The sequence below is a fragment of the Mytilus californianus genome, unplaced genomic scaffold (genome assembly GCF_021869535.1).
Source record: "Mytilus californianus isolate M0D057914Y unplaced genomic scaffold, xbMytCali1.0.p SCAF_2, whole genome shotgun sequence".
Taxonomy (NCBI): Eukaryota; Metazoa; Mollusca; class Bivalvia; order Mytilida; family Mytilidae; genus Mytilus; species Mytilus californianus.
This window is the reverse complement of record NW_026262668.1, coordinates 37,541,870-37,569,796: the sequence shown is the minus strand read 5'-3', so window position 1 is coordinate 37,569,796 and position 27,927 is coordinate 37,541,870. Positions and strand designations below refer to the sequence as shown.

Sequence of the window (27,927 nt, the reverse complement as noted above, 5' to 3'; positions counted from 1 at the left end):
AGTGGTTTCCCTGGAATGAAGGGCGGTAAATTTAGCCTGCCACTGGAAAAAATGGTATGTAAGATATCAGAAAATGTACTTACAATATAAAACACCTTAATCCATATAATAAATATTTACTATATAGACTTAAATATAACAAGCAAAGTAATAAAAGTGTACTACAGTATACTTTATTAACAGAATATGCAATGCCCATAGCAAAATCAAAATTACATTACAAGTACCACAAAAATATATCTATCTGATCAATTTAATGATCACAACAACTTTTTGACCATAACATTCATAATTTCTGAATACATTTCTAAATTTACTCAGAACAGACTTCATAATAAATAAGTGATAATTTGTAAATGAAAATAATACTCTAACAATTTACTTTGAAAGAAATTGTTAACTGAGATTCTAATGCAATACTATGTGCAGACAGACTCTGGTTCAGTGTTCATGTATGAATGGGCAAACTTAAAATTCCTTCTGTACAAATCTGTTTTTTTTGCTACATGTCTTAAGGTTAAAATATTAAATATAAACCAATTAAAGATCTCAGGTGCTAATACATATAAATATATATATATCAAGATACGGGAGAGTTTCTTCAATTCTTTGATGGTCTATTAAAAAACTCATCGAAGATACAAGGCTATATTTGTGTATGTCAGATGTGTTCTGTCTACAAACGACTCATTAGGGAAACTCAAATAAAAATAGTTTAAAGGCCAGATAAGTACGAAGTTGAAAGGCATTAAGGACCCAAATTTTATAAGATAGAAATCTAAAATATAATGCTGCCTACTTCAAAGACAGCTGCGGAAGCTACTGGGTTGCATAAAAAAACATTTCCTAATAGCCACAAGAAAAAACAAACACTTGGTTTTAATTTGGAAACCAGTATTGCATACCTTCCTTCATAACAGCTGTTCCTAGCATTCACTGAATTTGCTTTATTTTAAAATAGAAAATATTCCAAGAATATTATATGCTTTATAAATTTTCAGCACAACAATGAATTCAGTAGCATTATATTAAATACTTGTTAGTTATTGCTGCCTCTGGATTATTTCATCTTATTTGTACATGTATAATCATATACAAGAAAAAATCATCTTAATACTAACATAGGAAATATCATACTTATAATTTATCTGAACTATTTGATCTTACATTGAAAACATTTTATATTCATTAATATAAATTTAAATTTCTTAAAATTTAACACTGAATCATACTTTATGTTGATTACTTTGCAGAAAATCAAATGGTTAATTTTCTAATAGTTTTAATTAGATCATGCAATGAAAGTATAGAAATATCATTAATCTTGCAAAAAGGTATATCTTTTTGAATCTTACTGTTAAAGTATAATATTCTTATGCATTCAAATTTTAAATATATCTTGTATGTACAGTGCAATGTATAAACAATGGTGGCATGTGTTTTATATAACTGAACAAATGACAAATATGTTTACTGTATGATCTTCAAAATAGTTATGAATGATCAACTTTGTTTACAATATGACAATGTTTGACTAGTGTAAATCCTGGAGTAAAAAAAAACACAACTCACAAAAAGAAAGTGAGATTCTTTATAAATATTGGCAATAATTCAAATGGTAAATATTAATACAAAATATTGTGGAATCATTAATAATGAACAGGATATCAATTTTTAGAGGATTTCTTGGATAAGAGAAAACAACAAATTTAAATACTCACTGAAATACATATTTTTAGTGAAAGGAGCAAATGATGATTCAACAAAATTCAGTACTTGCACTTTCAAAATAGCAAATTTTTATCCAACTCTAAAAATTAAATCAACATAAATAAATGAATCCACAATTAGTAAAAAGTTAACAACCTTTGTTTTAACATTTACTGTTAAAGCACCAATATTATGATATGGTAGGGAATTAATCTGTAAGAGACGATATATTGCACTTCACCACAAGGTTTAGAGAAAGGTGACAAATGTCACTTTCAAAATTCAACCTGATATGGTCTGAATGAACTATTAACTACTGTTAACAAAGGATGCAGTAAATGTAAGGCAAAACATTTTCCTGAGGATTTGAATTCTATGTTTTATGAGCTTTTAGTGTCGGTCAACTACAGTAAGTTTCACCATCTGGAAAATCATAAATTCTCCAAATGTGTACACAAAATTAGGTGCACTTCTTTAATCTATATGAAACCATTCTAGAAAGACTGAACGTGCGGTGTTGAAAACTGTAGCAAAAACTGACAACACAAAATGCGTACCCTTTATTTTTTGCACAAATGAAATTCACTATACTACTGTTATTTGCTGTGTTTGCACTTCATACAACCTGGCCAAAAACACCTATTAAGACTTAAAAGAACTTACAGATTTTGCAACTCTGCTTCAATGCATAGTTAAGTTTGGTAATTTCTATCATCCTGTAAGTCTGCAGTTCAATGGCTAAAAATTATATATATATACTTTTAGAATAATTGTTGTCACCATGGTTACAACAGGATTTAAAATCAAAATAACACTTCATAAATTGTGTGTGTCCAAAGTGCTTTTCTGAAATTAATTGATTATTTCCATGTTTAAAGAAGATTTGATATATACAATTGTCCCTAAAATTTATATCAGTACATCAAAGTACTTTTAATTTCAAAACTGATTTAATCAAATGTTAAAAAATATTTTTCATTCAATGACTTTTGATTACTGTCCCATTAGGTCAAATATATTTAGATCAAAATTTTGTCTGGCTTCAATAAAAATGCTTAATAGTTATGAATTCGTCCTTTACTATTGCCAGTTATGCATGGTGTAAATACAATTTCAATAAACAACAAACATAATAACAAAAATATGCATATTTAAATAAATATATAAAATGGACATCCTTCTCAATACAAAAAATAGGAAGTTTTCATACATAATTCGTTTTAAGACATAATGAGTATTTCTATCCAACATTTAAGAGACAATATAAGTTTGGCCCTATATATAGATATATATATATACAATTCAAAATAACATAGAAATTTTTACAATGCATGCTGACCCTTTAAATATGATATGTAGTCTAACGTTTGATTATCGTCAGATTTTATGGACTTCCACCTTGTTAAATTTACTTTTGAGTTGGTATTTTTGTAAGACTTTTTTATGCTACTGATAACATTATTATTCAATTTAAATGCAGGGCTTTTCAATCTGAAGGCCTGGGAAAGGATGAAAATATACTGGTGAACCATCAGAAGTGTCAAGAATTGTATTTTATATGTTTAAAGATAAAATTTCCATTACTATCCATAGTCATGAAACAGAATTCATTACAGGCAAAAACAGCATGAAAATTTCATTTGTATTTCTAGAACAATAAAAGATAAACCAATCATATTGAGATAATAATGTCAGAAATAAATTCAGTTACATACAGAAAAAGTTACAGTTTTCTCAAAAGAAAATTTATAACCCAATATACAATACTGAAAATTTTGCAAACATGTGATATGGTCTTTATCTTTTCCCAACTACCAAGTTCCAAAATTGATCATACATAGAAAGTCTTGTAAAGTTTATTGAAGTCAGTAAGACTGATCTTTCAATTGAATGGGTATCCTCAACTTCTTTAAAGAGAAAAATGTAGTAGTTTTACTTTATAACTTTATTTTTCAAAAGTTGTTTGGATTGCATCACTTATAACACAGCTCTGATTAGTATCCACCACAAGCTTAAAAGCGTCAACATCCACAATAAAATTTCAAACCAAACACCAGATCATAAATAATATATTTATATATTAATATTATTTCATTATATTTTTATTTTCTTGCCTGTACAATAAATAGGCTGTCTTATTATTTTTTTTACCTTTTAAGGTTGTTTTATTGTCAGAGCATAACATTCAGTTGACCTCAATCAAATGAATAAATAGTACATATGATGAATTAATATGTAAATAATTTTTCTGCAAATCATATGGATTTCCTGAAAAACCCCAAGCTTAACAAACATGTATAAAGATAAAAACAACACATTGAAATGATATTTTGGGGGGTTTTCTCTTCTGTGTTAAACCAGATGTTTGGTATACATTAATGAGGCAGCAACTATTTAACTATTGGACCATTTTTGGAATGGACATGAATTGGAAGTTGGCTGATTGATGACACGGTCTCAGATCAATCCTGATAATAATATGAAACTACAAAAGCAAGTTAACTTTGTACTTTTAATAAAAGCAAACCCAAGCATTGCTTCTGGGAAAAGGAAACAAATTAAGTTTCATAACACCAAGGCAAGTTATAGAAAATATAATAGCAAAATATAGCTCACATTTATTTCGTCGTTTTAGTCATTTTATTTGGGTTTTTTTTTCAACGCTTTTAAACTTATATAGTATGAACATAATTGGAAGCTGTTGAGTTTTTTTTTAGCTATATATAATTTTTTTTTTTTTTTTGTATGCATGCATTTCTTAAAAATAAAGTATTCTTAACATAAACTTCTTTCTTAAATACCTAATCCATATAAAACAAAAGAAAATTGACAAATAACAAAAACAAAAATTGCTAACATCTTGACCTTTGCACTTACAACATTGTTAAATATGATATATAAATAAATAAAAACAAAATATTCAAATATCAAAAAGGCATAAAATATTTCCAATTTACAAATCATATGTTCATTGCATTAATCAATAAAATATTTGCTTTGGAATTGTCTCAGTCATAAATTCCACAAAAAATGTTGGAACTTCACCTCTTAAAAAAAAGGACTCTGAAAACATAAATAAACAAAAAATGTTCGAAATATATGAAATAACAACTGAAGTTTTAAATTCCTTGTGTAGTTCACAGTTCACTTGGTCTAAGAGACGGGTTATATTTTTCATCACAGAACTTTTGCCGGAATTATATGTGTTCCTCCTGCCTTGAAACAAAAACAATAGGCAAGCAACTGACAACCTTAGGAAGCACTATAATTGTGCCAAAAAAAGCTATATGTTGTCCACAAATCCTTCTTGGACTAGAATTATGTGGCAAGTTTGCTGGACCTTGCTGTTTTAACACAGTGGACGGTGTCAACATTCATCCAATATAAACTTGTTAATGACAGAAGGAACTGTTGCATCAAATCCAGCAATGTCAATCATTCTGGGGTCATTAGGGTCAGCTGTCTTCATGTTGGCATTACAAAGTCCACATGACACTAACCTGAAATGTAAGTAAAAAAAAGGTAAAAGTTAATTGTTGCTGATGGTCATATCTATGATAATTCATAAAAGTACTGCATTTGAAAAGATGCTTCTGTTAATTTGGGATGTGACCATTGAAAATATCTGGGTTTTCTTTTATAAATGCCAATTTACCAAATACATCAAATCCCCACTGATATTGGCTACTCCTTAAATACAGTACTGTGTTATTTCTATTCTACTGTTCAAAGAAAATAACTTAAGTGAACAGTAAAAACATTTATACTATGCATGTGTAAAAGCTTTCTATGAAGTCTTAGGGATCTTTGTTGAAAACTGTAAAAGAAGTTGAAAACTTGAACCCTCTCTCATAATTTTTTTCTGAAAAATGACTAAGTTCCCAAGTCTGGAAAAATGAGAAAGAAATCCTCAAACAATTCCACGATAGCAGGTGCACAACTTTAACAATCTACATATGAAGTTTCAGGGATCACACTTGAAAATTATAGGAGCTGATTACACAAAGTGTGTATACACAAAGTGTGTATCTCCAATCATAAACTTTGCTGAAAAATTACTAAGTTCCCAAGTCTGGAAAAATGAGGAAAAAATTCCTCAAAACATTCCATTTTAGCAGGTGCACAATTTCAATATGTGCAATTTTCCTGTGAAGTTTCAAGGATCTGGGTTGAAAACTGTAGGAGGAGTTGATTACACAAATAAGTTATTTGCTTTTCTCAGCCTGCCTGCCCATCCCTATCCCTCCCCAACATCACCATACTATAAAGCCAGTTTTGGACTTCCTCCAACCTGGCCAATTACAAAGGATTGATTGTAAGACTAAATTAAGGAAGTACATTTTTATATGGTAAGAAGATACCAAATCAAAATTTCACATGTACATTTTTAAAAATTATTTATTACTTGGCTTTTGGCATATTCATCTCCTTTCTGTATTGCATGAGTGCCTTTGATGGAGTTATGTCCCCTGTTCTATCAAGTGAATCTGTTATATTGATAAATACATCAATTTGTTTGCTGTTTTCAGTTGCCCATCTGATTGGTGCAGTTAGGTCACATGGTTGCTTTGGCGTATCCTGTAAAAATATTAAAGTAAGATGTATACAATTATTTACTTTATTGCAGTATAGGTTTTCTAAAAATATAAAAGTTATCAATATCAGCCATTTTGTCCTTAGCTGGCACATAATTGGTGGTCAATTTTCATTATGAGTTATTCACTCTGAAATATCTCCTTGTATATTTCATAGCTATTACATATATGCTATGTATAAGGCAGGATTGTAATTGAATTATTTAGAGTGTTTTCACCTCATATCACTCCTTTTCAGGGAATTACTCATATTCAACATGTAGGATTTTATCACAATCACCTTGTGTGTTCAGTTTTTACCAGAAACAAATTTGAATGAGGATGAATGGACTGATCACCAAGTTTCAACCATTTGCCGGACAAGAACATGTCATGAAATGAATGTGAACATTGATTTATTCTTCAATTTCAAGTATTTGGTTTCTAGCATCACTGACATAAAATAAATCTATTAAAAAATGCATTTAGGGCAAGGCTTCCAAAACGGTCATATATTCCGGACATTTGTATAATGTCCGGTAAAAGTCCGGCTGGGCAAAGCATGAAACGGTCATCTACTTTTTAGTTTTCAAGGCTTTCTTAAGAGACGGTCATTTTAACATAATTTCGCGATCTTTTTGACCCAACCTGTTGCCTTTAACAGCCACACATTTCCGGTCATGAAAGTGACATGATCATTAAGTACTATCAAAACAAACCCTACTTTAATACCTTCTCGTTTTAATCAAGGCTAATTAGTTGACGAACAGCTGAAATTTACCTGTTCAGGTGACAGGTAAACTATTTTGAACCGGACATTGATCGGTCTATTCAAAGTTATTTTCTTACATTTCAGCGGTTTGCATCTAATTAATTTAGTCAAAAAGATTTAAATAATCAGAAATACGTTAACAAATATGATTTGATGAAAAAATTAAAAAGGTGAAAATGAATAATAACCACGTTGTTTGAACCAGAGACATGTCTCTGTTTAAACTAGTACACGTGTGCGCATGTGCGCAGGTGTAAAATTTAATTATGCATCCTAATTTCTTCAAAAAATGCTTAAATTGTCATTGATACCTTTATCTCACGTTTATTTTGATTATTTTCTTGAAGAAATAACGTAGAAAGAGCTACGTACACTCATTCATGCTTTGCAAACGTACACGGAATTTACGTATCCGTCTCTGGTCCATGTTTTACCATTGTCAAGATAACATCCCGTATAAGATTTTAACGAATGTAAAGTTTTTGACAACGTTATTTTGCACAAATAAAGAGTATAAGGCAGATATAAATAAGCTGATGTTGCACACTTCGAATGATGCACTACCAATTTAACAGTTTACGTCAGAACTTCGAATTTGAATCAAAGAAAGTTTAATATCGGTTTTTTTTTAATGTCAATCATTGGGATGGCCAACTCAGCAACTGAATACCATAATTGCCTTTTGTTTATTTAGTCTTAAGGGATTAAAATCGGGATAATATATAAAATGTCCGGCTGGCTAAAAGTAATTTTGGAAGCCTTGATTTAGGGTACATCAAATTAGCTTCTGTGTTTTGAAATTTTACTAGGTAGAAAGGGTGGGATATATTTTGAACATGCCATAAGATATTAATGTTTATATTACAATAATTTTTGAAGCTGGTAAATTGAAATGATTTTAGGAAAACAGTCAAAATTGTCTCCAAACAATCTATTCTCATGGCATATTGACCTTTGACTTAATAAAACTGTAAAAATTCTTGCTAGGGAGAAACTTATGATATCAATATGTAACTTACACCAGTCCCTACTGGAGGAAGTGCTGCCGAAACTAAAATCTGTTTTGATATTTCTTCAGTAATTTCTTTCAGGGATGATTCTGAAGTCAAGGTCAACTCTGTGGCCTTGTCTGCGAAATAAACTAGCTGGACCTTGTCTTCTTTCCTAGCAGTAACCATGGCAATAGCAGAAGCAGCAACCAGGGAAGGAAGTGACTGTGTACCCCGAACAGTGGATTTTTTCGTGTTTGATCCAACTCGGACTCCAATAAGGTAACGCTTGTTTGTAGACTTGGCGTTCTGAAAAACAGTTTCAATAATAAATATAGCAGTGCTTGAAAAAGTTAATTTCTCTAATGTTCATGCTATTTTCACATGTCTCGATCGGTGTGAGAAAAATATTTCTCATCTCTAGAGAAAACTTTGTTCTTGGCAAATGATTGGTTGAAATTTCAATTATGAAGTCAAATTTTCTTGATTTCTTCTGAATTTCCTATTGCGACATCATGAAAAAAAAGCCCATGCCTGATGACGTCACATATAAATTAAAGTACACAACTTTCTTCAAATCTTTGAAGAGGAAGGATAAACTTGTTTAGATATCACCTTTAAATCGATTCCACCACTATATCTTGTGTATTACGATATTTCTCAACTCTCAACAGTTAAATTTTAAATATTTAAAATTTAACTGTGTTGATTGGAGAAATATCATAATACACTAGATGCAGTGATAGAATCTATGTATGTATTCAAGCACTAAATGATATTGAAATAACAATACCTTGCTTTATTTGTTATCTTGTGGTGAAGCAAAATTAATAAACAATCATGTGCTGTCAATAATGACATAGGTCTTAATTATAAGTTTTGGAGAATAAACAAGTAACTTTCTTAAAGAAAGTTTTGAAAAATTAAAATACTATTTTAACTTTTAAATTTTTACTGGTGTTAAAAAGTTTAAAAATACATGTGTAATTTGCAAAATTTTTCGTTTAAATTTTTTTAAAAACAGCAACTTTAGAAGTTGACATTTTGAAAGCCTATTGTTCAAGATCATATCTTCAGCTCTGGATGTCTTTTTTTTTGTGACAATGGGTTGTTGTCTCATTGGTGTATACTCCCAACTCATATATAAACTATAATTGCACATTGAAAATACAAAAATGTACATACATCTATTTCTCTAATTCTTAGCCAATTTATCCTTTTCCAGACCTGTGAATTATTCTTATTTAATCAACATGTGGTTCATTTGTTCTCAGTTCTTCATCATGTTCATGGGTCAAAATTGAATTATGACCTCAAACTTTCTTGCTTTCCTCTGAATTTCCTATTGTGACATCACGAAATTAATTGCTTCGCCGAGCGCAGCTGGATACGACCTGCAGAGGTCCAACTCTGAACAGTTGGGGCAAAAATGGACACAATATTCAAGCTTGATACAGGTCTGAATTTGGATTGTAATTAAATATTTGACACATTATAGGTTTCTGACACAGAATAAATGTGTCAAAGAACTTGAAATTGGTTGTATGATTTGAATTTATATTCAATTGAAGATTTCTTGCTGTTGTGCAATACACTGTGCTGTAGCGCAATACTTAGTAAATCTGTTTTCAGACTATATACAAAGATTTAGCAAAATTAAATTGTGACCCCCAATTTTTTTCTTTGGAAAATTGACAATTTCTTGAGGAAAAAAAATTGACCCCCCTAAAAAAAAATTTTTTTTACCCCCCCTAAAAAAATTGTTTACCCCCTATTTGAAGAGTAATTTCTTTTGTGAAAAAAAAATTGCCCCCCCCCCCCCTAATACAAAAAAAAAAAAATTTACACTCCCCTCCAAAAAATTTTATTTTGAAATTTTCTTTTTGTAAAATGTGGTACAAATTAAGAGACATCCATACACTTAAACACAAGTTATTGTCTGAAAACTAGAAAAATTCTTGTTTTAGACCCTTTTTGGCCCCTAATTCCTGAACGGTTTGGTCAATTACCCCCAAAATGAATCCTAACCTGTTACTTGTGGAATTGAACCTTGTGGTACAATTTGAGAGCAATCAAAATACTAATACACATGTTATTGTCCTGAAACTAGAAACATGCTTGTTTTGGCCCCTTTTTGGCCCCTAATTCCTAAACGGTTGGGACCATCACTCCCATAAACAATCTCAACCTTCCTTTTGTGGTATTGAACCTTTTGATTAAATTTCATAGAGATCCATACACTTAAACTAAAGTTATTGTCCAGGAACCAAATGTCTTTGCACGACGCTGACGACGTGATATCAATATACAATGATATACGACCACAAAATTTTTTTCGGTCGTATAAAAAGGTAACCATGCCTGATGACGTAACATAGAAAGAACACATCTTTTTGCAGATCATCGGAAAAGAAGGATTAATTTTGTCTGCATATCGTCTAAAAGTCATTAAAAAAACTGATTATACTACTACCAAATCTCCTGCAATACAATATTTCTCAACTCTCCACAGTTAAATTTTGAATATTTAAATGCTCGGCAAGCCTCCCTTCTTCAATTTGAAAATTTAACGGTCTCAAGTGGAGAAATATGGTATTACGCTTGATGTAATGGTAGAATCTATATTCATACTTGTAAAAACAACAAGAGCATTCTGATAATAAGTCAAAAAGTAAAAGAAAACCGAAGTACTTGTGAGCATTGAAAGGTAAAGGTTGCATTCACCAAAACATTGCACAATGCTATCAATGAGAGGCATATTTTTAATTGGAGAAATCTTCCTTTGTTCATAATTCCAATACAATTTATGAACAAAGGGAGATCATGAACTCCAATCTTTATAAATTAGCTTTAAATAAATTTTAGAAGAAATACATGTAGATGTAATTTTGATTAAAATAGTTTTCTTGAAAGAATAATTATACACATAGCATTATTTAATTACTTGAATATATCTGAGTATACATTTCACTGATAAATTGCTTGAAATTGTAAAGAAAAATCACCTCAATGCACTATGATTTTGTTCTCCAAAAGTAGTAATAAGATTTCAAGCAAGTCCCTATCAGGTTTTTGATTGCATGAATGCAATATCTACCCCAAAAACCCTCAACCCTTAACATGGTTTATCAACTACTACATACGTTAGATTCATTAACCTTCATGGTGGATTCAAGGGCAAAGTTGAGTGCATCAATGACTGCCTCGTTCCTCATCCAGGTCACCTTCCCTGCTTTACCATGTTCATATGCTGATAAGGCCATTACCACATCTATTGGTTGTATGCTGCAATAAAGACTTAAGCTTTAAGATGCCTCATCTTCATATATATTTATGTCTACCAGAAGTAATTTTTAAATATCTTCTTCTGCAAATCATTCAGAGAGGAAAGAAATATCTTTAAAATCTTAAAATTCGAATCTGGTTTCTAAAAGTTCAAAGGAAGCTTTTTCACTCCCAACATTATGTTTGTAAATAGGTAAAAGCAAAATTTAGCTATTGTGAAACACAGAAATACCACACCAATAGGTAGAGTGAAAGTCAGCAGGATATTAAAAAAAAAATTTTCTAATATCTATAAAAATTCAGGGATCTTAGAAAATGGACTATCAAATATACATCAGCTGTTGATTAAAATTTTAAGTTTAGACACATTAAGATTCTTACATTGATATCAGTGCATTATTGGACTTTATCGAATCAAAATAGTTAAATTATCGAATTTTAAAGTCCAAACCCCAGCAATACTTTAAATTCAATAATTTTAAAACTATAGAGATTCGATAAATCCAATAATCCACGAGTAACTATGTAAGATAAAAATAAGAAGATGTGGTATGATTGCCAATGAGACAACTTTCCACCAGAGACCAAATCACATAGAAGTTTACAACTGAATTCTGTTTCTCTAATGATAATAAAATAAATTTTCATATTTGATAAATCAAAATCCCTTGAGTGCCTCCACATTCCTGATTACTTAATACACTTTAATAAGAAGTTGATGCGCAAATACTTCATTTATGAAACTTAGGATCAAACTTTTAACCCAGAATATTGAATTTAATGAAATATATATTCATAGGAAATAGTAAACAACTTAAACAACTATTTCTGTAGGTGCTCTGTAGGAATAAAAATAATACACAGTAGTTGAACTTTAACATGTAGTTTAATATGACAAATGAATTTTTAAAATGTAAATTAACTTTTAAAATATTCATATATCGTGTTAGTTTATTTTCATTTAATATTGGTTACAACGTAATTAACAGTATTGGTACACAAAACCCAACTTTATCATTACAAACAAAAGTGAGTGTAATTTTCAGTTAAAACTATTACTAGACACTAGGTCCAACAAACATACATTAGCTGGACCCTAATCATTCATATACTGCAAATTCAGAAATTATTGGGTGCATTCATTATTGCCATTTCTGAAAAATGGACAAAAATGCGAGATTAATTATTGCAATTTCAGGACAATCTGAATACAGATAAATGAATCATATATCAGAATGCAAGTTCTGATTATTGCAATACTTGCCCAGTGTTCTCCCCAGGGCCTTAAAGCACTGTGGTACCCTGGTGCTATCTTGGATGATTTTATAATAGAATGTATAGGGGCCATGGTGCTATATTTTTTTAAAAACCAGTGCTATGTTAATTTCCATGGTGCTATTTGAAAATTCTGGGGAGAACACTGCTCGCCATGTCGCATTATTGGCATTTATAAAAATCTTGCAATAATTTCTAAATTTACAGTATGCAAGTTAGACAACTAACTATACGGTATGGGTTTTTCTCATTGTTAAAGGCTGTATGGTTGCCTATAATTGCTTACATCCACTTCATTTGAACATGGGTGGACATTGGCAATCATACCACATCTCCTTATTTTTATAAGAAAACTTGATTCCTTGGATTTACAGGTCTAATACACAGGGTTCTCACCATGATATATTTTCTACATAAGAAAAAGCCTGAACCAAGTCAGGAATATGACAGTTGTTATCCATTCGTTTGATGTGTTTGAGCTTTTGATTTTGCCATTTGATTAGGGACTTTCCTTTTTTGAAAGGATGAGTCCATTGTACTGTAACTAAAACATGTCAAATATTTTCGATTTAAAGTGTCTTATTTGGCTAAGTGGACAACCTCGAATAGAGTGATCTTTTATGACACTTGATTAGTCAGAATGATATAGCATATATTTATAAATACAAACAACCAAATCTTTTTATTCCCCCCTACACCCCACTCCAAACACATACAGTATGGGTTTTTCTCATTGTTGAAGGCCATATTATGACCCATTGTTGTATACATCCTTGCCCTTAAGTGTTTACATGGCAAACCCCTCAAGATGCATCCCACGAATGCACAGGATTCTGATATTGTGAGTCCAGACGGAAAAAAATGTGAGAACCTTGTAATAAATTGACTATCTCTATTCTTTTATAAATTTATTATGATTATCCATAGAGCATTAGTTTCAGTTATGTCTTTTTTTCATTTTTAGAGTATCAAGTGATTCTTTAACCTTATATTCTAACTTACTTGGACTTCTGGAGGACTTCCTCGCTGCGTAACATTTCTACAATTTTCTTACTGCCATCATGAGCAATCTCTAGGAACCCAACACTGGCAAGTTTGTTAAAGTTCTCTAAAACTTCTCCAGCTGTCATCTCAGATACCAAAGCTCCCCAAATCTTCAAATAAATATTTCGAATACTTTATACATGAGGGTCTGGGGGGGGGGGGGGGGGGTCCTTCATTTCTGTAATTTTTTTTAATGTAATTTTTATCTATTCTATATATATTTCCCCATTATTCTCTATTCTATGATCTTTATAACATCTAAGCACCTGATTAATGACATTATTTTTCATTTTTTGGTCAATTTTTCTGTAGATTTGACCAACTATTCTCTATTCTGTAAACCCCATTCAGACTCTCATACATATATACTGTGCTCTACAGCTTTAGTACTTTACAGTTTCTGTCTCATACATATATACTGTGCTCTACAGCTTTAGTACTTTACAGTTTCTGTCTCATACATATATACTGTGCTCTACAGCTTTAGTACTTTACAGTTTCTGTCTCATACATATATACTGTGCTCTACAGCTTTAGTACTTTACAGTTTCTGTAACTTTGTCACCAAGCAGATTCACTTATTGAGTGTTTCACATATATACATCATAAAAAGTTTCTAATGAAAATTACAAGTAAATTCTTATTTTAACATGTCCAAAATGCCCAATCAAATATTGTATGTAACACCACTTTTTCCCAGTTTGACATTTCTTGGGTATTTCAAATGTTTTATTTGGAACGTTTACAAGTATTAAATACAAAATTCGTAAGGGTTCCGCGGAACCCAGTGTCTCGCCTACTTTTTCTGTTAATCGCAGGCTCAACAAAAGTGAGGAAGTAAATCAATAAAAATATTCCTCTTGATACTATCTTTTGATTGTAAGAAGCTTCTGTCCAAGTTTGGTAAAAATCCAGGATAGTTTATGAATCTAATAAATGTTTAAAAACTTTAACTGCAGACTGAATGTAATGTTAACTGGAAGAAAACAAAATTTCCTTCTAGATACTAGCATTAAATCATAAACAAGCTTCTGTCCAAGTTTGGTACAAATCCAAAATAGTATAAGAAAGTTATTAAAATTTTAAAAACTTTAACCACAGAGTGAATGTGTTGTTTCCTGGCAGAAAATCTAAGTCCATTTAAAAGTAAAATACGGAAAAAATGGAATTTTATTTTTACAAAATTTACTTCTAGATTCTAGCTTTTGATCATAAACAAGCTTCTGTCCAAGTTTGGTACAAATCCAAAATAGTATAAGAAAGTAATTAAAATTTTAAAAACTTTAACCACAGAGTGAATGTGTTGTTTCCTGGCAGAAAATCTAAGTCCATTTAAAAGTAAAATAAGGAAAAAATGGATTTTTTTTTTTTTACAAAATTTACTTCTGGATACTATCTTATGGTCATAAACAAGCTTCTATCCAAGTTTGGTAGAAACCCAGGATAGTTTAAGAAAGTTATTAAAATTTTAAAAACTTTAACCACAGAGTGAATGTAATATTTCCCGGCAGAAAAACTAAGTCCATTTATAAGTAAAATACGGAAAAAATGGAATTTTATTTTTACAAAATTTACTTCTGGATACTATCTTATGATCATAAACAAGCTTCTGTCCAAGTTTGGTAGAAATCCAGGATAGTTTAAGAAAGTTACTGAAATTTCAAAAACTTTAACCACAGCTAGAGTGAATATTTGTGGGACGCCGCCGCGGCCTCCGCCACCGACGGAATGTAGGATCGCTATGTCTCGCTTTTTCGACTAAAGTCGAAGGCTCGACAAAAATCAACCTGACATGTCTGAATAGCAGTGTATATAATTCTACATTTTTGATACCCTCATTTTCGAATGGGAGTTCAAATTTTCCCGACCTTCATCCTGGAAGGCCTCTATTACAGGACCTACCTATTGTATTTATTGTTAACTTGTTCTCATCCTGAACATGCATGAAATACTTGCCACTGGACATTACAATCAACAATCAAACAATCTATACCGGTAGTTTTATTGGTTACAATGGGCAATGTTGTTCATTGAAATTTACGGTTCTAAAATTTTGGAAACTATCTTACATCAAGGATTACATTTACTTCATGCAAAGCTCTGATTCCTTGTTCTGATTTGGCTATACTTTGGATCCGTTTTGATTTGATCAGCTCTTCAATGTATGTATAAGTTTTGGATTTTTAAATATTTTGGCCTAAAAGATCACTGTAGAGATATCAATTGTTGAAATGCACTTACAACATGTATATTAATTAGGTGCAGTAAACATGGTAAAATACTGTTATAAATTATTATGAATGTCTTATTCAACTGAGAGTTAAATTTAACTTTTTACCTCTTTTGAGTTAAGAAGAGCAGGAAGCACTTGTTGTTTTCCTAAGTGATGTTGTTCGATGAGTCTGGCCACTTGGTGCTCGTCAGTCGAGGTACGTACAGAATGGATGGTTTTGAGGTAGTCTACAACTTTCTGAACATTCTCAGGTTGTTCGCCTAATTTCTTTAACTCTTCTATTCCTTTAACTAAGTATGTTAATATTATGGCTGTTCCTGAAGAAGAAGAAAAATGATGTAAAGATACTGCTAGCAAAGTTATGAGTAATTATACAATGGGGATGCATTGTAACTTTTAAAAAAACACAGTATCATAATTATGCCAGAGAACTGATGATACATTTATTTGTAGGTCTAATGTATAATGAAAGGGAGATGTAATGTCAAGAAAAAAAATGTCTTTTGTCTTTTTGATCATTTTGTTATAAAACCTCCTACTGCAAAATGAAATAATACATACATGTACATACCAATGCCCTGGATTTCATCTGACCCTGTTGCATGGTTACTTTATTGGTTTTTAAATTCACAAAAGTCAAAGATTTCCGTTGAAAATATTTTGATGGCTTATATTTTTCCCAAAGAGTTATTTGGAAAAAAATGTTAAGCATTGTATGGATTCTAAGCAGAGCCCATATCATTTGCTATTTTCTCAGGAATCGTATTCAAAATAAAAAAATTTATGGTTCAATACCTGGCCTCATGGTCATAAAAAATTCAAGCACGATTATTGTACTCAGACTCAGAAATTAATCAATCAAAATACAGGAGGACAAATTATTAAAGTTTTATGACCAAGGCCCCTGTTGGAGTCAATGATTAACAATTTGGGATGATGAAACTAGCCAGTCTTTGTAAGACTCAGGCAATTTAGAAGAATTTCATAACATGACAAAAAAAACCCGCAGACCTAACCATCCTATTTTGAAGTTACCCTCATCCTAAGTTAGAAATGGTAGGTTTTTTGTTTCTGAGTGTCTGGTAAATCGAGAAATCTCTAGATAACTTTTAGTTAGAATGATAGCAAATTACGGAGTTAGCTCCCCTTAATTGATAATTTCTAGTGCAATTCAACCAATTTATATATCTTGAAATACCAGAACAGGAAAAGGAAACAGAATGTTATATTCGTCCACCATTATACATTTTAAACATAAATTTATGTGAACTTGAGTGGGTTTTTGTTTGTCATGTTTTCATACCCGATTCTTAGGCTGAGATTTGCACTTTAATATATATATTTCTGGTTTGTATTGTCCTAATGTTCATTATTATTACGTTATGTTTGTTGTTTAAAAACATCCTATATCAATTACATAAACCAAGTGAAATGATTAGCTATACTAAAACAGTATATTATCACTACCCTATGGAGCCCCATAATTGAATGACAAGCACATGCATGTGTTCAGTACAGTTTATTATCCCTATGATTACACAAGAGGCTTTCAATGGGATGTTAAATTGTTTGGTGTATGCTGATCACATCTGTTACAGAAATACCGCCTAAATTACCTCACTTTGAAACTTGGTTAATTATCAACTTTCAGTTCATTACAATTCATTATTTTCAAACAAAACATGCTTTTTTATGATTTATTTTTGTTTTCATAAAGCAAAGGAATTTAGATTACACTACATAGAAATGTTATAAACAGAGAGTCAAATTGATTTATTTAACAGGAAAATAAAGAATTTCTGGCTTTTCTAATTTTAGAAGAATAAACTACATGTATGATTTCAAACAACATGTTACATTTGCACATGTATACATTTGTAAATAATTATGCATTAAATATTCCAAAAAAAAAAATGTACCACAAATGTATGATGTCAAAAATGGGGAGAAGATACATGTATATGTACCAAAGTGATAAAAAAATCTTTTGAACATGTTTAATCAATCATGAACATGATGAATTACACTTTGTAAACAACTTGCTGGGTCTTCAATTTATTAATGCATTAAATTTAATGAGTTAAATTAAAACACAATTAAACAAGATGGGGTTCTTATATAATTAAAAGAATGTAGGATTAGAACAGACACTTTCAATTAATTAAAATCTTATTTTTGTAAAATAACAATGCTAACAGTCTTGTTAACCTTGGGAAAATCATGCTAGATCTCCAATATTTATCCAGACACAATGGTTGTGACAACCCCTGGAACACAACACCATGGGACAGGGTTATATCCTTTTTTATTATTTATCTATGGTCTTTCTGTTTTGCTTTTGTTTTTTTGGCTTCATTTATTGTATTTGCTCTTGACATAAAGATATAAAGGAGATGTGGAATGATTGCCAATGAAACAATTATGCACCAAAAACCTGTGACGTTGTTAAAGTAAGCCTGGCAACATGACACTAACTTAGTAACTACATGTACATCCTTACCTTCAGATTTTCCCTTGATATGTGCTAAGCGAAGAACATTTGAGTGTGACCATCCACCACATGCGGATTCCTTCATAACTAAAATAGCAAGGTCCATGGGATCTTGTCTGTTATACCATTCATTCAATGTACGTCGTAATGAACGTCCATATCCTCGTGAATTTGTATCACCTGACAATTTTTTATGAAATTGTATAAATGTGAATAGTTCCTTGGCAGTTTTACAAAGTAATAAGAAAGTTTTGTTAGCATGCTGTTTTAATTCAATGTCCTTTGACTTCATACACAGTGCTACAGTGAAAAGAAGCATGTCTTTCTGTAAAGGGGTACAATTGTCGTTATATTTTTCTACTTCTGCTAGTATTTCCTTGCCACGTTTTTCTTCTAGCATATGAACGAGACATGCAGTGTTTTCTTTACTGTAAGTACGACCCAATACCTTGTACACACTGCCTTCTGTGTAGTAATTCAACAACCTACGACATCTTTTCAGATCTTTGTCGTCTCCAGCTGAAGCCATCTAAAATAAACATTTATCATGTTTATTCATATGATTCAGGTACTGTAACTGTCATGACTGAGGATTCAATATTATATTCATGGGATATCAATTATCATGGATATAAGAATGAGTTTTTTGGTGCAGAATCAGTAAACGTAATGGATCTTGCAAGTTTTGCTAGTTTTGCTTTCCAATGTTGACATTCTTTTCTTTTTAATAACTGAACATGCATAACCCTTCTCAAGCTAAGGGATAAATTGAAGGTTACATGAATACAGATTCAAATGAGATGAACTATTGACTTATAAGCCAATAATATGTTACAGGGCTCACACTACTTCAGAAACATACATGTAGTTAGGGAGAAGTGGTGAGAATTAAAACAGAAGTGCTTGTTTGCTCGCGGCTCTACAGTGTACAATGTTTGGTTTTTACTATAATATAAACATGATAAAGGGCCATGATGTATCCTATCTATCTAATTCTTTTTATATTGTTCAAATCATACCTGAGAATACAAGTAATGTAGCAGTTGTCTCAGTGTATGTCTTATATTTAGTTATTTTTCATAATTATCATGATTATATTTTTCCCACTTATCAGAAACTACCAACTAAATATCTACCACTTTCTTTTTTTTAAATCAACAAGGAAAAGAGATTATCATTTTTCAATTAAAATTCAATGAGGAAAATTGTTCTGATTATAAAATTCATAGCTTCGATACTGTAAATCAAGAAATTATTGCAAGGTTTTTATTAATGTGAATAATGCGACTGGGTGAGTATCCCAATAATAAGAACTCGCATTCTGATACATGTAACTGATTCATATATATATATATATATATATATATGTGTCGTATCTTAACATGCTAAAATACATGTTTTTCTGAAATCACAATAATTAATCTTGCATTTTTGTCCCTTCTTAAAAATTCACAATAACACACATGAATAATATATGCATGCAATAATTTCTGAATTTACAATATACAAATTTAAGCAACTTTCATCAATAAATTGAAACAATGCATTTACATGTACATGGAAATATATACATTTAACAAAGGAGATCTAACTCAATGTTTGTTAATGCACATGGAACGCATATTTTTCATTTTAGGGATCATTATTCTTCTGTCAGCTGTACCATAATATTTGTGCATCTGTAGTTATTATCATAAGTAAACAGATTCTGGTCATAGTTGGTCAGCCTCCAATCTGTGGTTAGTATAAATATCTCATGGTCATATGGTGGTGGGTGATCAAAATTAAACAATGTTTGGCAAGCGATTTCATGGATTTGGAAAGGAATATATGACTGTTACATTGTTAAAATGCAATAAATGGATGTAAAATTAACTAAAGGCAATTTTCATAACATTCTAATGAAGCTGCAAATTTATTATGCCGAAAATCAGAATATTTTAGTGTACAAAAATGTACACTCTCTAGTAACATGAGTAACAAGAACCGGAATGAGAGAAAAAAATTCATAAAAGTTACCTCTTTGAAATAACATACAATCAATCTGTAAAATCAATGCATTCACCTTGTTTCTAAAGAAATAAATATTATACATTTGTATCATCTTTAAATTTCTTCACTTGTATGTTATATATGAAATATTGCCAATGCGTCTGTTGTGAACATCTGGGTGAGTGGATATTGCTTTTGACCACTAGAAAAGTGAGCCCTGCATTAACAATGTTTTTTTTAATTTTATTTTGACAAAATTGAATCAAACTGATGACTGCTAATACATGTAATAGTGAAATAATTCAAATATTATTATTTCACAGTTCTGCTTGTAGAAATGTTTGAATCAAATATAGCATAGTTTAATACATGTTGTATTTTGTCTAGATCGTAGCTAATGCCCCTTTAAGAATCATACAAGTACATATAATATGTAAGTATTTCATACAAACTTTCATTGAAACCATTCATTTTCTCTCAATGTCATGATCTAATAAAGTTAGAATACAGTATATGGTATTTTACTGTTTTCATTTATTGCAGTTGAATAAACATGATAAACTTTCCAGAGACTATAAAAAAAAAAGTGTACATTTGAATGTCAAAGATTTTACAACAATTCAATAGAAATGACAGATATCGATGGTTAATTATTAATCTAAATAATTGGCTTCAATTTTACATTTCCTATAAACATGGTCAAGCTTTTTAAGTCTGGTATTTGTTATAAAATTTAATTTCTTTTATTTACCATGTTTAACAATAAAAGTGCCATATAACATGTATAACTTTTAAAAAAGAGAAAATAATTGAAATACTATTACATCAGGTTGGGAACAACCCCCCAAATTAGGGATAGCCCTTAAACGAGGGACTGTCCCTCAGACAAGATTTTGCTGTTGTGGAAAAGAAAAAAGAAAAACTTAGCCTTTTTAACTTAAAAGGGGAAAAATTTATTATATTTGGAATAATTTTTCTAAAAGAGGGGTCCTCTTCTTTTCAGTAATAAAGAAGATTGAAGTCCATGAATCTTCCAAAATTCATGGACATGTTCCGCAGATATAATACCAGATAATAAACATATTGTTCTTTGGGAAAAGTTTCTGCAAATATGTAAATATTTGCCCTTTTGTACTTAAAAGTTGTTTAAAAAAAAAAATGTTTATCACTTGAAATTTACCACTCATAAAAGGGATACATTGTTCCTTATGTCGTAACTACAATACCCTTCCCTTCTCACGAATGTGACTTACCAAATTATACTATTTACCGGATTTGTAATAACATAAGCAACACGACGGGTGCCACATGTGGAGCAGGATCTGCTTACCCTTCCGGAGCACCTGAGATCACCCCCAGTTTTTGGTGGGGTTAAGTTGCTTAGTCTTTAGTTTTCTATGTTGTGTCATCTGTACTATTATTTGTCTGTTTGTCTTTTTATTTTTGGCCATGGCCTTTGTCAGTTTGTTTTCGATCTATGAGTTTGACTGTCCCTCTGGTATCTTTCGTCCCTCTTTTGTTACAGTAGTCATTACTTTAAGGGGTTATCCCTCATTTTGAGGGGTTGGTCCAAAACTGTTACATATCCATTAACGTTTTTATGAACTCCAAGGAATTGTATATTTAAAAGGAATGGAAACATGGCTCGAGATCAATCGGAACTCCCCCGGTGTGATAATTCATGTCTGTTTCTGTCGGAAGTATGATAAATAATATACAGAATCATAACGTAGGTCCATTTCCTGTTATATTTAAAGGTCATCTAACTTAACAGGGTCATCTTCCTTGAGAAAATATAATTGGGGATAAAAACCAAGACAAGTAGAAACTACTCTTCTGTGTAAAATGGAACCCCTTAGGCATGTTAGATATCATTTTAATGCCTTTTCGACCTATGTTTGCCATCAACTTTTAATAAAAAGTCATATTGAAATAGACCTTGTTTGTCAAATTTGCGAGTTTCATCCGGATTACAAAACAAATAAAATGCTTCGCTGAGCGCAGCTGGATACAACCACAGAGGTCCAACCCTGAACAGTTGGGGCGAAAATGGACACAATATTCGTGCTTGATACAGGTCTGAATTTGGATTGCAATTAAATATTTGACACATAATAGGTTTCTGACACCGCATAACTGTCAAAGAACTTAGAATTGGTTATATGATTTGAATTTACATTCAATTTTTTGCTTTTGTGCAATACACTAAGCTGTTGCAATTGATCCCCCCCCCCCCCCCCCCAAAAAAAAAATATTTACCCCCCCCCCTTTTTTTTTGCTTTTGTGAAATACACTATGCTGTTGCGTATTCATACCCCCCCCCCCCCAAAAAAAAATTTTTTTTTTACTCCCCCCCTTTTTTTGCTAATGGTTAATGGACAATTTAAAAGCAGTGTAAGGGAGGTAATCCAACATCGTACAACATTGTACAATTTTGTTTTTGGATTACCTCCCTTACACAGCTTTTAAATTGTCCATTAACCAGGAAACCCTTTTTTTCCCCCTTTTTTGCCCCTAATTCCTAAACGGTTTGAGCCATAACCCATCCCAAAGCCTATCCTAACCATCCCTTTGTGGTATGGAAACTTGCGGTATAATTTCAGAGAGATCCATACACTTAAACACAAGTTATTGTCTTGAAGTTACAAAAATGCTTATTTTTGGCCCCTTTTAGCTTAACTGTTGGTACCATAACCCCCAAAATCAATCCCAACCTTCCTTTTGTGGTATTGAACCTTATGGTAAAATTTCATAGAGATCCATTCACTTAAACTAAAGTTATTGTGCTAACCAATGTGTCTTCGGACGACGACGACGATGCCAACGTCATACCAACATACGATCACAAATTTTTTTTTGCAGTCGTATAAAAAAACAGGGTTTTGATTTTTTTTAAAGGATCTACCACCATGACATCTTCGCTAGCTAAGGGTTATGATCCACTTCCCTCCTCTCCACCCTTAGTGGATTGAGATAGAATTTCTGAGACACAAGGTAATGATTTTCATTGGTTGCAGTCAAAACTCACTGCATCCAATCAAAAAGCGCCTATAACATGATCACGTGTAAATGTAGAAATTGTATGTAAACAATTGCCACGTGCTTATTGTGCAACAAGTCTTTACATCCCTAAACATACGACTATATTAAGTGACAATTTGAATGTTTTTATTCAACTAATAGAAGTTCCTATGTATGTTTCTTGCACAAATGCATTAATGTCAACGTATATTTTCGTTTCCTGCTTTACCAAATGTGTAGAATCTAGACGCTACCGTGTTTTTACCTCCAAATTGAAGAGTTCAAGTGCTACCATTGGTCAAGAATGATGTATTAGGAATGGGCGTGACTTTAATCTACCGATAGATGGCGCAACATTGTTATCACAAATGTTGGCTTAATCTGCCAAGGGTGGAGAGGATGGAAGTGGATCGTAACCTTTGGCTAGCGAAGATGCCACCACGAAAGGCAAACAACCATAGTTAATATCATTATGAAGCTGAAACCTTATTCTAGAACTTAGACTCTTTTTTGTGTTTCTGTTATAATTTCTAAATTTTCTATGATTTTCCAAAATTTCAGTTTGGCATTTCATTATTCTGTCAAAACGTGTCCACATGGTGTCTTTCAATATGGCAGTGTAGTACTATCAAATTTTCAAAATGTTGAAAAGTAGAAAAGAACAACGAGTCAAAAACAGATATCATTTTAAAGAAGGAATATTTTGCTACAATTACATGTGTAAATTACGAATGTTAAATGTTATATATTGGTATATTGTAAATGATTTTCTTTCGAAACATGCTGAAAATTTTAAGTAGTAAAAAAATACACCCACACGCTATATTCTAGTAAATGTTAAATAAATACTTGAACTAGACATGTAAATGAAAAACAATTCAAAAGCTTAACCTTTATTCTTTAACATTGTGCTGGTTTTATCATGTTTATCGAAATGGTAATTAAAATGATTTTTCAAAAAAACATGTGTATAGTTTACATTGACGCCAGTTTCATGATTTAGTTCAGTCAAGTTCCATACCACGAAGTATGAAATCACAGACAAAATATAAAAATATAATAGATTTTCCCTTTGGAATTTGTGGTTATATTTTATACATGATTTAATTAATTATTTGTATTTCTAAATACTTTTTTTAGAACTTCATCATTATTTGATATTGCAGTTTATGTCACAGTTAAGCGTTTCTGTAAAATTATCACATGACAGCATAGTCCAGAGGTCAGAATTAGCATACATGTATCAATGATACCTTTGTCCCGTTAAGTTTTTTGTATATATATAAATGTTAAGATTATACATGAACCTGCAAATTGTAATAACCCATACCGGTGTTTATTATAACATCTCTGTACTCTGGCATTATTATACACTATTGTGACGATTTCCTGTGACTTTTGTTTTTGGCTTTTCGTCTTATTTCCTACATTCCTGCCTCATATAGTACATTTTTGCACTTCAGTAGATAACAAATTATTGGAATTTATGGGGTAAACTTAGCTGCCAGAGCAATAGCCTTCTAAACAGACCTGTTGTTTTCTGATATGTGCATTGGATCTGAATTGGTTTTGTTTAATTAACACAAGCATCATAAAAGCTACAGCTGTGCCGATAAAACGCATAATAATTAATAAATACTGAAATCGTGAACACCTTTGTGCATCATAATCTCTCTGTAATTGTATGCTCCAAAATTACAAATTGTAATTTTGGAGCATACAATTACAGAGAGTATGCTTCCATGTTTAACAAATATAACAGATCATTAAATTACTCTCGCAGCATAAAAATCGTTTGAAAGATTTTACCTTGGTTCCAGCTGCTAAAATAGAGGAACTATTCAAAGAATGCGAGGATGCTCTCAGCCAGGCCAGACAAACCCTTTATTGACGTGAAAAACGTCATCAATTTATGTATAGATGTTAAAATGGGTACAATATTTTGCAGCTAAGATTTTGCTTGACTACTCGAAAATAAATCATCTAGAATAAGCACGGAGATAGTTACGTCGGTTTCTTCAGAAATTTTTCATTTGGCCTTGGGATGTCCAAAACATTTTCACAAACAAATTTTAACTCGTGTATTTTGTTAGGATTATACAGGTAAAGATGAGCTATATGTGACTTTAATCATGTTTTTATCTTAAATTAAAAATAAAAATAAAAAATGAAATATTAGAAAAACTACATAAAAACGAAAAATCTAAAAACAAAGAAAAATTGTAAAAATGAATAATAATATAACAAATATACAAAAATATGGAATACAAAAAAATTGACAATCTATGTTTAACTACATTTATAAATACACAAATTTGAAAAAATTTTACCAGGTATGCGCCGGAAAGTAAACATCAGTATGTTGATGGTTTTCTGAAACTGAAGAAGAAGAAAAACAGAAACATTGCGAATTTTGAAAGAATTACAAGGAGATATACAATGTATTAGCCTACTTATTACATAATTTCAATAAAAGAAGTTGACAAATATGGGTCAAACAAGCTCGTTTTGTTGCTACATTACAACTGAGACTACTATAACACATGTGTTATAGTAGTCTCAGATTACAAATTCATTGGACCATAAACTCTTGGACTATTATACTAAGTGTTATAATAGTCCCAGGTATACTCAAATGGCCGTGTTGCCGCGACAGAATATTTATTAAACAATGGATTCACTGACTGGCAGTACAATGAGTACTGAAATCATAAAGTACACAGGTAAAGTAGCCGCTACGGACGTTATGAAATACGTCCTAAACTTAAGGATGTACTTAGGTGAAATTAAAAAAAATCTAGAATTTAAAATTGATATTATAAGTCAGAAGAACATTAGTTATCAGTGGTGGATCCAGAATTTTTCATAAGTGGGGACCCACTGACTGCTTAAGAGGGGCCCGCTCCAGTCATGCTTCAGTGATTCCCTATATAATCAACCACATTTTTCCCAAAAAAGGGGGGGCCCGGGCCCCTGAAAAACCCTCTAAATCCGCCTCTGGTTATGAAACAAAATAAGCAAAAAATATTGATAGGTAATGGAGCTCCTTTTCGAGATATTTAAGTTTTAAAAGATAGCGGGAAATGGCTGACTCGGACGATTACCTTATATTTGCATTGGTATTATTTGGGTCTCAAATCGAAAGAAAAGAAATATAGAAGCTACTTAAATTTTGGTACTTGATCTTTTGTGAGCTATTGAAGTCTTATATGAAAAGAAAATGGGTGTTATGGGGGCAAAATATTTTATCCTGTATTGAAGGAAAAAAAACCAAGGCCTGAGTCCGAACATCAAAAATTAAGTTTTATAGTACTTTTACCTACCAATTAACAAAGAAATATTTTGCGTTGTAAATTTTGATTTATTGTAACTAATATTGTATATTTAATTAAATGTCACCCCCTTCAATGGATAAAAAAAATAACTTTGACATTGGGAAACAATTTTGAATAGCATATGAAATCTATATATCAACTTTTTTAAATGAAATTCTAGCACAAGAAAATGCTTCTGAAAGATTTTTTCATCAAAAACTAACTTTTTATCACAAATATACTCTAAATTTCGAAAACAATAAGGTTCTTTCCTTTAATAGATATTAACGCTGTGCTTACAGATTTTAAAAATCTGTAAAGACAATCTTGACCGGTATTAATTGTACGATGGACATAGTAGTGTTGACGGACAGACAAACAGTGTGACAGAATATATACTGTTTATGGGTGGGTATATGAATCATTTTAAAATATTTCACGTTGTATTACCTGCGGGAAAGAGGGTAAACCCTTAGTTACACTGAAAAGGTCTTTTCATGCAAGAATATAGGATTGGAAAGTTATGTCACGTAGTACGGACAGATAATGTAAAAAAAATCAATTATTTTTACATTAAGGTCAAAGGTAGATGAAGATCATGGTGATATGTACAGCACTGTCTTGTAGTAATATACCTTCACATCAAATATTACAAACTATGGTCAAATGATGAAACATTATTCACCCGGGTAAGGTTGTAGTAGAACAACCAGAGCAGTAAGAAACACAACTAAAACATATTTTATGGCTCCCTCTTTGCGTAAAGGGAGAAAGAATTACAGAAATTTAAATACTATGTGTATATTATATTTTTGTTTCATACAGTGGTTATACTGTGCTATGTATTAAAAGACCGTAAAAAGACGAAATTTAACAATCTGTATGATGGACGTGTTACGGTTGAATACGGACATAATACGGATGGCCATGTTTACGTCCGTAGCTATTTTACCTGTGTTCTTAATATATAGATGGGAATATAAAATGGGAAAATGTGGGAAAAAAATTTAACAACTCCATAATGGAAAGTTCACTGCACAACCTCTTGAACTACCTTGCAAACTTTCTGTGAAGTTTAAAGATCTGTGTTAAATACAAAAATACTTACTATCTTTTAAATTTTTGCAGGATTAATGACCAAGTTCCGAAGTCATGGAAAATGGGGGAAAATTCACAGGCACCATGTCTCTGAAGTTTTTTTTCTCCTATATATAAAGGTATTATATA

At 31.3% G+C, this 27,927-nt stretch overlaps 1 protein-coding gene and 1 long non-coding RNA gene across 2 annotated transcripts; one reads left to right on the top strand and one right to left on the bottom strand.

Annotated features, from left to right (window-relative positions):
• Nucleotides 1-151: 151 nt before the first annotated feature.
• Nucleotides 152-25,991, bottom strand: LOC127729813 (RNA-binding protein RO60-like). The gene is made up of 8 exons (XM_052237725.1): nt 25,196-25,991; nt 18,383-18,902; nt 15,988-16,199; nt 13,608-13,759; nt 11,189-11,330; nt 8,076-8,354; nt 6,116-6,288; nt 152-5,210 (listed from the first exon to the last, which is right to left on the bottom strand). Exons 2-8 carry the CDS (start codon nt 18,900-18,902, stop codon nt 5,078-5,080), a joined length of 1,611 nt encoding a protein of 536 aa, XP_052093685.1. The 5' UTR covers nt 25,196-25,991; the 3' UTR covers nt 152-5,077.
• LOC127729838 (uncharacterized) lies at nt 6,221-20,471 on the top strand. The gene is made up of 3 exons (XR_007994843.1): nt 6,221-6,304; nt 8,148-8,327; nt 20,010-20,471. It is a non-coding gene; the product is annotated as an uncharacterized LOC127729838 (long non-coding RNA).
• Nucleotides 25,992-27,927: the final 1,936 nt, after the last annotated feature.

What these genes read in the sequence shown, in the direction of transcription:
- LOC127729813 (XM_052237725.1), bottom strand. Translation starts at nt 18,902, where the DNA reads ATGGCTTCAGCTGGAGACGACAAAGATCTGAAAAGATGTCGTAGGTTG. An exon ending in TGAAGGTTAATGAATCTAAC is followed by an intron (nt 8,355 to 11,188) that starts GTATGTAGTAGT and finishes ACTGTTTTTCAG; the next exon opens with AACGCCAAGTCTACAAACAA. An exon ending in TTCCTCCAGTAGGGACTGGT is followed by an intron (nt 6,289 to 8,075) that starts GTAAGTTACATA and finishes ATATTTTTACAG; the next exon opens with GATACGCCAAAGCAACCATG.